A 10,520-nucleotide genomic window follows, 5' to 3' on the forward strand; every position below is an offset into this window, starting at 1 on the left:
TACCTTATGTGTGTTTGTGTCTAAATTTATATGTCTGGGATACAAACCAGGTGGCCATTGGCCCCCCCCAAACCCTGAGCAGGATGCCCTCAGCTCCCTGGGAAGCCTGACCCCTGGCAGATGAAGCCTATGTCTCCCCAGGCCGGTGCAGACACGGGTGACTGAGCTGCAGTGACTCTGCAGCTTCCTTTGTCCTGTCCTGGCCCTGCCATGGGCTGACCTGGAGGGCCAGATCACACCAGCCAAGCTCACCCTGTCCACACTCTTCTCAGTGACTGATGATAACAGGCGTAGATCATCCTGAAATCGTTTGTTTTTTAGTAAATGAATTCTGGGATTCGAGTTGGAGATTTTTTAATGAATTTTGGGGTTTGGGACCATAGATTTATCTTCCCCAGAAGTAACATGACATAATGGAAAGAGCACGAACCTTGGCCTCAGATAAACTTGGGTTGGGTCCCTAACTTAGCTAATTCTTAGCTGTGTGACCTTGGGTAGATTATTTAACCATACAAATCGTAGGTTTTTTTCCTTTATAAATGGGGATAAAAATACCTATATTGCAGGCTGTCATGAGGATGAAATGAGATAATATCTAGTGCTTGACCTGTAGTAGTCAATGATTAGCAGCTAGTTATCATTATTAATGTTATTTCTAAGTTGTGCTTTGCTAGGATGGAAGCTCCATTGAACGAATGTTAATTAAGCTCTTACTGTAAGCAGTGCCTTTGCCAACGCACATGGAATTGGAGGGAGCTGGGGCTTTTGGACACGAAGGCAGGGCTGCAGAGGGTGACGGTGCTGACCAAAAGCCCAGGGAGGGGGAGAGGCCATCAGAGATGGGCTAAAGAGAGTGCCCTGAGGACGTGACTGCACCCTGATGATGGGAGATGTTTACTTTTTTATTCTAGTTTTGTTTTATTCTTATTTTTATTTTTTGACTGCACAGGGATTTTAGTTCCCTGACCAGGGGTTGAACCCACACCCTCAGCAGTGAAAGCAGAGTCCTAACCATGGACCACCAGGGAATTCCTGATGGACAGGAGATTTTAAAGAGTACAGAAGGGGTCTGGGAGAAGGGGTGCCCTGTGGGAGGAACAGAGCGGGGGATCCTAGGGAGCAGAGAGCTGTTCAGCCGGACTTGAGCAAAGGTTGTATACAGAGCAAGTGAGACAAAGCTGGGGATGGTGTCAGGGAAGAACCGGTAGATCTGGCTATAATGCCGACCGAAGAGTTCAGACATGTCAGTGGAGGCTGGCAGAGGAAGCTGTGAGCACAGAGGTGCTTTAGACAAAAAAGACTGGAAAGCCACGCGGTCAGGTGAGCGAGACTGAAATGCTGAGCAGCTTTCAGGCCAGAGATGTGAGGATGGTGTGCCAAAGGAGCCGCTGCAGATGGCTCGGCCGGAGGGGAGGCAGAGATACCACAAAGACAGGACTTAACAGCTGTGGAGTGCAAGAGACAGGGGAGAGTTGAAGCTGACTTGTGTCTCATCAAGGTGCCCAAGAGAAGAGGAATGAGAGACAAGTGATCTGTGATTAAATCCAACTTTGGTAATCCTCCGAGCAGAGGCCATTCAGGGGAGATGGAACTAGTAACTGCCACCATCTCTATTCCGGGACCCAGTAAACAACGCCGCTTCTGTTAGTCTGAGCCATTCCTGTGGAGGCTGGGCCACAGGTGGTCAGAAAAGAAATGGGCCCTGAGGCTCACCTTCTCTGTACTCAGGGAGGAGGCTCCACAGAAAAGCAGAGGATCTTGGAGGCTCGGCGGACAGCCAGGCTAGGCCTGCCACTGCCCTGTGGCCCCCGGGCACTCTCCTTTCTCCAGAGGCCCCTGCCCGGTCCCACCTCCCCACCCCGCCACCTGAGCTTGCATTTCTTCAGGCTACCTGTGCTGGGGTCTCCCAAGGTACCTCTGACCCAAGTGGTGAAAGCCTTACCTTGGGCCAGGAGACGTCACTGAAGGAGCAGGGAAGGATGTTCCGCTGCCCCTGGATGGGAAGCCGTAGCTCCCTGAGGGCACAGGGCCCTGGGCTGACAGCACCTGTGCTAACCTTGCCTCTCCCCTGTAGATCCCACTTGCCCCACTCCAGCCGCCTTCAGAGCCACCGGCCTCGCCCTCCCTGAGCTCCGCCGAGGGACCGGCCACCCCGCTGCCTCTGGGGCGTTGTGCTGGGCAGAGAGAGGTAGGAGGGCTGGGCTTCGTGGTCTGTGGCTCCGCTGGCACTGGGCTCGTCAGCTGGTGCTCCACGACTGTTTCCTAACAAGTCTCAGGGGAAGGACTGCTTCCGGGCACACAGATTCTCATCCAGGCTGGGTGTGAGCCCTCAGCTGTCAGCCTCGTACCAAGAAAAACAGATCCCTGCCCCTAACCGCTGGCCTTGTGAGTAAACATGTTTATACTGCAGTCAGACTCAACAGTTTACACTTCTGAGCTCTTCCTCTGAGCCAGGCACTGTGCCGGACACCTGGATCTCATTTATCTTTTTCCTTTTTGGTAATTTTTGGCATACATTTATAATCCTACACGTATTTATTTATCCAAGTCCAATTCATTCATTCTTTTGTTGATCTGGTTCCATTTATCTTATTTTATGAGATTTAAACACAATCACCATCTTATTTTACAGATGATACAGTGAAGCTTAGAGATTAAATGACTTGCTAAAAGTCTTATAACTAGTTAAGCAATAGACCTGGGTCTTGAACCCACACAGTCTGGCCCAGGAGCCCAGGTAGTTAACCACTGTACCAGACTGGACCAGGCCTGAGAAGGGGCCAGGGAGAAGCAGGAAAAGGCTCACAGCGGAGTCGTTGCGTCTGCTTCTCCACGGGGATCAGCTCAGTAGGACAGCTGTCTGACCTGAGAAGGCCTGGGCTTGCCTGTAGCGACTAACTGAGGACTTGGCCACATCATATCCCCTTCTTGAGTCTGTGTTCTTTCCAAAACCTGAAAAAATGGATGGGTCTCCCTCCCCTGGGGCAAATAGAGATATCAGGGGTATAGATGGTCAGCCTTCCTGACTCATAGTTGTAGGAAGTAGTGCTGGGATAACCAGGAAGGAAGGTAGGTGCCCCCTAAGTGTGCCGGGAAGGACAGCTGGGGTAACCAGAACTCAAACTCTTGAGGAAACTTTCCAGCACATTCCAGAAGCCATCAGTTCCTTTTGGGGACACAGACAAACCTGGCCAGCTCAGGTTATGCCAGCTCAGTTACGCCAGCTGACATGCTCAGTTATGCCAGCTCGGGTCCCAGGCCTGCTCATGGTTTCCTCCTCATGCCATTTCTCCCCCAAGGTGTGTTGGGAGCAGCAGCTGCGGTCAGGAGGCCCAGGACCCCCAGCCACCCCACCCCCAGCGCTGGATGCCCTCTCCCCATTCCTTCAAAAGAAAGCGCAGATCCTGGAGGTGCTGAGAGCCCTGGAAGAGACGGACCCCTTGCTTCTGTGCTCACCTGCTACCCCCTGGCAGCCTCCAGGCGAGGGTCCTGGCTCCCCAGAGCCCATCAATGGCGAGCTGTGTGGCCCGCCTCAGCCTGAACCCTCTCCCTGGGCCCCCTACCTGCTACTAGGTCCTGGCAGCCTGGGAGGCCTGCTGCACTGGGAGCGCTTCTTAGGGGGTCCAGGGGAGGAGGAGGGTGCTGGGCGGCCCTGGGGCCCTGGCAGGGGCTCCCCACAGGCCCAGGGCACTGGTTCTGGGCCGCCCTGTGCGCCAGGCAGTAGCTCCTCCTCCTCTTCTGATGAGGCCGGTGACCCCAATGAGGCCCCCAGCCCGGACACCCTGCTAGGGGCCCTGGCCCGCAAGCAGTTGAACCTGGGCCAGCTCCTTGAAGACACAGAGTCTTACCTACAGGCCTTTTTGGCCGGGGCTGCTTGCCCACTCAGTGGGGACCACCCGGGTCCCAGGCAGCCATCCTCCCCAGACCAGGGGCCCCCACAACTGTCCAAGTCCAAAGGCCTCCCCAAGTCAGCTTGGGTTGGGGGTACCCCAGAGGCCAACAGGCCAGGCTTTGGTGCTACCTCAGAGGGCCAGGGGTCCCTCCCCTTCCTCAGCATGTTCATGGGTGCAGGGGACACCCCCCTGGGCTCACGGCCTGGCCACCCCCACTCTTCATCTCAGGTGAAAAGCAAGCTCCAAATTGGCCCCCCTTCTCCTGGGGAAGCCCAAGGACCCCTTCTGCCCTCTCCAGCCAGAGGTCTCAAATTTCTAAAGCTGCCTCCAGCCTCAGAGAAGGTCCCCAGCCCAGGAGGTCCCCAGCTTAGCCCCCAGCTCCCCCGGAATTCCCGAATACCCTGTCGGAACAGTGGCTCAGACGGTAGCCCCTCCCCACTGCTGACCCGCAGGGGTCTGGGCGGAGGAGAGCTGTCCCCAGAGGGGGCACAGGGCCTGCCCACCAGCCCTTCACCCTGCTCCATGACCCCTGACTCTGCACAGCTCAGACCTCCCCAGCCAGCCTTGTCCGCTACACTTTCCCCAGGACCCACAGTGTCTCCTTGCTACGAGAACATTCTGGACCTTTCCCGGAACACCTTTAGGGGGCCTTCCCCAGAGCCACCTCCATCTCCTCTGCAGGTGCCCACCTACCCACAACTAACTCTGGAGGTGCCACGGGTCCCTGAGGTCCTCAGAAGCCCTGGCATCCCCTCCAGCCCTTGCCACCCAGAATCCTGCCCCTATGAGGGCACCCAGGAGAAGAGTTCGGACAAGGCAGGCTCCGAGTCTCCCCATCCTGGCCGCAGGGGCCCAGGCAGCTCGTCCAAGAAGCCCAGCCAGGGGGCAGGACGGCGACCTGGGGATCCTGGCTACACGCCTCTGCGGGACAGACTGGCAGCCCTGGGAAAACTGAAGACTGGCCCTGAGGGGCCTCAGGGCCCAGAAAAGAATGGGGTGCCTGTCAAACCTGGCACTGAGAAGGCCCGGGTAGCAGGGAAGTCAGGGGAGAGCACTGGAGACACAGCACCCCCTGCTTCCAGGCCCCCTGAGCAGCCAGAAGCCAAGGGGGCCCTGCGAGGGGCAGTGGCCTTAGGCACAAGCAGCCTGAAGCAACAGGAATCTGGGCTCCTGGGGGACCCCGGGGCCCGAGTCTACTCTTCCCACTCCATGGGGGCCCGGGTGGACCTGGAGCCTGTCTCACCAAGGAGCTGCCTCACCAAAGTGGAGCTGGCCAAGAGCCGGCTGGCAGGGGCCCTGTGCCCCCAGGTACCCCGCACCCCTGCCAAAGTGCCAACCTCAGCCCCCAGCCTTGGCAAGCCCAATAAGAGCCCCCACAGCAGCCCAACCAAGCTGCCTTCAAAGTCACCCACCAAGGTGGTGCCCCGACCTGTGGTCCCACCAGCCACCAAGGAGCCCCCCAAACCTGACAAGGGGAAGGGCCCACCCTGGGCAGACTGTGGTGGCACCGTGGCCCAGCCCATGTCCCCAGCACCTGGCCCTGCGGACCCAGGCCCAGGCCCTGAGGGGCGGGCTCCACACTCGGCCATTGAGGAGAAGGTGATGAAGGGCATCGAGGAGAACATGCTGCGGCTCCAGGGCCAGGAGCGGGCCCCCGGCACCGAGGCCAAGCATCGGAACACCAGCAGCATCGCCAGCTGGTTTGGCCTTAAGAAGAGCAAGTTGCCAGCGTTAAACCGCCGCACAGAGACCACCAAGGGCAAAGAAGGGGCCGGGGGCTCCCCGCTGCGGAAGGAGGTCAAGGTGGAAGCCCGGAAGCTGGAGGCTGAGAGTCTCAACATCTCCAAGCTGATGGCTAAGGCGGAAGACCTGCGCCGGGCCCTGGAGGAGGAAAAGGCCTACCTGAGCAGCAGGGCCCGGCCTCGGCCCGGGGGCCCAGCACCAGGGACCAGTGCAGGCCTGGGGCAGGGGCAGGGCCAGCTGGTTGGCATGTACCAGGGTGCAGACACCTTCATGCAGCAGCTTCTCAACAGGTGAGAGCTGGGACTGGCTGGCAGAGGCTCAGTAGTTGGGGGCACTTTGCTCTCCACAGGCACTCTGGGATTGGGGGCTGCCTTTCCTGGGAACAGGCTTTCCAGAGGTCAAAGAGTGTAGGAGGTCAGATGACATGGCACCAAATCTTCTGGGGGTTAATGGCCCTGCCCAGAGGAGGGGTCAGGACCTCAAACAAGGAGCTAGGGATTTGTGCCCCAGCTCCCTTCTTCCCTGGCTGTCTGACATTTGGCTTGCTGAGACTCGGTTTCTCCTTTGAGAAGAGTTACCAGTCAATGTTTCCCTGAATCGCCTCGAGTCAGGTGAGGCAGCCTGTCTGGGGTCCAGGGTAGTTAAGACTGCTAGTACCTAGCCATGGGCTAATGCAGGTCTTCTCCCTCCAGGGTTTTATATCCTGTAGAACAAGGAGGGCTCCATCCCTTTGCCTTTTGGTACTTGCCACAGACTCAGCAAAGGGAGATGTGGTTTAGAGAGGGGGTTGCTCTGTCTGGGCCAGGTAAGGCAGAATGTCTGCAGGAATCTGGCTGCAGGCAGAGTGTGCTTTGGACAGCAAGTACACGCAGGGCCAGCTAGAGTAGGCAGGGTGTGTTACATGTGGACCAAGGTGTGACCATGTTTGTTCCTACTGGGGGACATTATCAGAAAGGTCTGTAGGCTTGACCCTAGGTAGCTATGGAGATGTTCTCCCATCACTCCTGCCCCTGCTGGTCCTCTGGGGTTTCCCCTGGGGTCTCCCCTGGGGTCTTGGCCTATTCCTGATGTCAGGAGAGTTGATGCAGAAAGCCAACAGGCATATGTCCTCTTCCCCAGGAGCAGGGGCCAGTAGGTACCTCTCTAGACCCAGCCCCACTGGAGGAAGTGAGGCCAGAATGTGTGGGTGGGCCTGGGGCTCCCTCACTTCCATGTGCACTGCCTGCCCCTAGGGTGGATGGCAAGGAACTGCCCCCCAAGAGCTGGCGGGAACCCAAACCTGAGTATGGCGATTTCCAGCCAGTGTCCTCTGACCCCAAGAACCCCTGGCCCGCCTGTGGGCCCCGAAATGGCCTGGTGGGCCCTCTCCAGGGCTGTGGAAAACCTGGGAAGGTAAGTTCCTGGGGTAGGGGCTGGGTGGAGGCCCTGGCTTTGTGGCCCTGCCAGGTCTCTGACCTGGAGGGCTACCCTTCCCTGGGGCCAGAAGCCTGCTGGATGTATTTCTGGTTTCCAAGGAGAATGGGGAGGGGAGAGGGCTTTCTGAGGGCTAGCAGGTTGCCAGGACTCTTAGATCCATACTCCAGGGGTCCTGATGGAGGGCATTGGCATGGAGGAAGAAGGGGCTCTGAAGTCTTCTGTACCCCATACAGCCAAGCATCGAGCCAGGGAGGCGAGAAGAGATGCCCTCCGAGGACAGTCTGGCGGAGCCAGTGACCACCTCACACTTCACAGGTCAGCAGGGTCAAGGGCCAAGGCTGGGACCTGCCCCTCACCTCTTGCTCACTTTATTCCTTCCTGTCACCACAGCAGGTGCCAAGCCCCAAAGGGCACTGGGACTACACAGGAATATCTCCCTGTCACTTAGGGTACCTGCCCTGTCCTCTTCCCCAAGACTAGGGGAGATGGGGCAGGGCAGGCAGGGACAACTGAGCCTGTAGAGCTAGAAGGGTGTCCAAGGGTGGAGCCTGGGCTGGGGCAGGAAGCCAGAAGAAGGCAGAGGGGCTGAGCCACCTGAGCCTCACATCACCTCCCTTCCCCTCCCCAGCCTGTGGCTCTTTGACTCGAACCCTGGACAGTGGCATTGGGACCTTCCCGCCCCCAGACCATGGCAGCAGTGGGACCCCCAGCAAGAATCTTCCGAAGACCAAGCCACCACGGCTGGAGCCCCCACCAGGGGTGCCCCCAGCTCGGCCCCCACCCCTTACCAAAGTCCCCCGCCGTGCCCACACACTGGAGCGTGAGGTGCCTGGCATAGAGGAGCTGCTGGTGAGCGGGAGGCACCCCAGCATGCCGGCCTTCCCTGCCCTGCTCACCGCTGCCCCAGGCCACCGGGGCCATCAGACCTGTCCAGACGGTGAGTGCCTGGGCAGGGGTAGGGTGGGTCTTTCTGGGAGCTCCGCCCACCACCCACCTTCCCCTTGTCCCCGGACAGATCCCTGCGAAGACCCAGGCCCACCCCCTCCAGTCCAGCTGGCCAAGAACTGGACCTTCCCCAATGCCAGGGCAGCCGGCGGTTCCTCTGACCCTTTCTTATGCCCACCCCGACAACTGGAGGGGCTGCCCAGGACCCCCATGGTGAGCATGGCGGAAGGGGAAAGGGAACAGCACTGGAGGGCAGCGGGGAATGACGAGGGGTGAGGTACCGCCCTGTCCGGGAGGAGGACTGAGCCGTCAGCCCTTTGGATGCCCGTCTGGACAGCCCAACCCCTGCCTTTTCACACCCGTCTTGGGGAAAGGGTTTCTCTCCCTTCCGGAACCTTGGTGGGACTGGCTCAGTCGCACCTCCAGTTTCCGTCCTCTGCAGCGCCTGGCTCAGGTGGGCAGAGCCTCTTAGGAGGTGAGAAGTGAGAGGTACCTGCTCCCGAGCCTGCCCTCCTTCCCCAGGCCCTCCCCGTGGATGGAAAGCGGAGCCTGGAGCCCACCCGCCCTGCCCCTGCGCCCCAGGGCCCGGCATTTGGGGGCAGCCGCACCCCCAGCACATCGGACGTGGGCGAGGAAGGGAGAGTGGCCAGCGGGGGACCCCCGGGGCTGGAGACCTCTGAGTCTCTCAGCGACTCGCTCTACGACTCGCTGTCCTCTTGCGGGAGTCAGGGCTGAGGGGAGTCAAGGCTGAGTGGCAGCGGCAGCTACGCCCCGCGCTGGAGGCGGAGACCTCGGATTGGACTGCTCTCCTCAAGCCCCGCCCCCGGGGGCCCCGCCCTGAAGGGACCAAGGAGGCAGATGAACCAGAAGGTGAAGGGGGTTCCTGGCACAACCAACTGCCCGCCGCTGCCGCCGCCGCCGCCGCTGCTGTGGAGGAGATGACTACTCTCAGCTCAGGGAGAGACCCCACCCTTGGTCCTTTCTCTCACCCAGAGTACGGCTCTTCCTCTGAGGGACTGGGGGGTTCAAGGCCGCTGTGTCCCGGCCCCCACTCCCGCTTCAGGCTGAGCCATCTTGTGGTGCTGGGCTTCCTGCCCACCGGTCGTGCCATCTCCGCCCACCCTGGCGGCTCCCCTGCCTCAGCAGCCCCGTGCTGGTGGAGTTTAGGGGCGAGGGGTCACGTTGCCTTCTCTGTCTGCCCTGGTCCTCCCCGCTGTCTGGATGGTGCTGCCCTCTCCTGCCCCATATCTTTGGGGCCCACTTGTCTGTCTTTTTTTGTTGGTTGTTTTTATATATATATATATATATATATATATATATATATATAAAAGCGTCTGACCCAGCCCCCACCCACCCCCATTCCCACACTGCGGTTAATTTATCTGTTGTTAAAAACGCGGTTGCTCTGCTTCCAGCCTCTGCTTCTGCCCTATCCCTAATAAAACGTGGAGGACCCCCCCACTCCCGCCCCAGACTCAGCTTGTTCTATGGGAGGACTCAGGGATGGACAGGCCAGTAGAGACCTCGTGGGCACCAGAGTGCAGGACTCCAGGGCTCTGCTCCAGGAGCTCTTGTGAGGCAGTTCAGTTTACCAGGGCTGCTGACTTGAGTCACCCTAGAATGTAACTAAGGCTGGGGGATCTGTTTAGACCTGGAATGGTACCTGGCAGTGGGGAAATTCCCCTGGCCCAGGGCTTGGTCAGGAGGAAGGCTGTGCTGCCCCTCAGAAAGGGAGGTGGAGATGGTGGCTGTGGACATGCACTCAAACCCTGGACATACCAGGTTGGGTGGGTATATAAACTGTAAGCTTCAGGAGTCCAGGGGTAAACAGAGTTAAGTGTCCACAGCTGCCTGTTGTCATAAAGGGAGGCACGACTGGGTTTCTGACTTGCCACCTTCTAGTCACACCTCAGCCTTTGGGCTTGCCCATCTTCTTGCCCCTATTTCGCCCTCAGATTTCAACCAGAAGTTCTCCTGGCTCTCAAATTCTTACTTTAAGATGGGAAGGCCAGGAATGAGGCTGTGTGGAAGGGTCTAGGCTTCTAGGAGTTATTTCAGACTCTCCATGGGATGTGAGAAGGCCAGGGGGTGGTTGTGGCCCTCCAGCCCTCGGATTTCCTATTGAGCATAGAGTTGGACCTGAAGGTGGCCCCAGCCCATCTCACACTGACCAGCCAAGTTGGGCCTCAGGAAGGCCTTCTTCTAGCCCAGGTTGCAAGGTGTGGGCTGACTTGCTCAGAGCACCCACCTGCCATAGTCAACACTCACTGCCTCCCCATGCCATCTGTAGGCCGCCTGGACATTGTGCATGCTCCACAGCCCTGGCCTTGTGGCTGGGACTCTGGACAGTTCATCACGGGGGTAGGGGGCTGTGCAGTGAATACACGGTCTGTGTTGGCACTTCAGGCTTGCCAAGCCAAGGTCAGGAGTGCCTGAACAGGGAGCAGTGCTGGGCCAATTCACAACTCAGTTATACCACTGGATGCTGCCATGCGCTCTGACCAGCCCGAGGAAGGCTGGGAG

General features: G+C 58.8%; 1 protein-coding gene across 3 annotated transcripts in view; it reads left to right on the forward strand.

Moving 5' to 3' along the window:
• The window catches only part of NCKAP5L (NCK associated protein 5 like), a 31,374-nt gene extending 21,916 nt beyond the window's left edge, over window positions 1–9,458 (forward strand). For all 3 annotated transcript variants that reach the window (XM_086399558.1, XM_086399557.1, XM_086399559.1), the window contains 7 exons: window positions 2,075–2,188; window positions 3,300–5,926; window positions 6,869–7,028; window positions 7,286–7,367; window positions 7,681–7,989; window positions 8,068–8,210; window positions 8,520–9,458. In XM_086399558.1, the coding sequence (XP_086255684.1) occupies window positions 2,075–2,188; window positions 3,300–5,926; window positions 6,869–7,028; window positions 7,286–7,367; window positions 7,681–7,989; window positions 8,068–8,210; window positions 8,520–8,732 (3,648 nt within the window). In that variant the 3' untranslated portion in view covers window positions 8,733–9,458. The remainder of the gene's footprint in view (window positions 1–2,074; window positions 2,189–3,299; window positions 5,927–6,868; window positions 7,029–7,285; window positions 7,368–7,680; window positions 7,990–8,067; window positions 8,211–8,519) is intronic.
• The last annotated feature ends 1,062 nt before the right edge of the window (window positions 9,459–10,520 follow it).

This window comes from Bos grunniens, chromosome 5, assembly GCF_055505025.1.
Source record: "Bos grunniens cultivar Pamir isolate PY7600 chromosome 5, Bosgru_T2T1.0, whole genome shotgun sequence".
Lineage (NCBI taxonomy): Eukaryota > Metazoa > Chordata > Mammalia > Artiodactyla > Bovidae > Bos > Bos grunniens.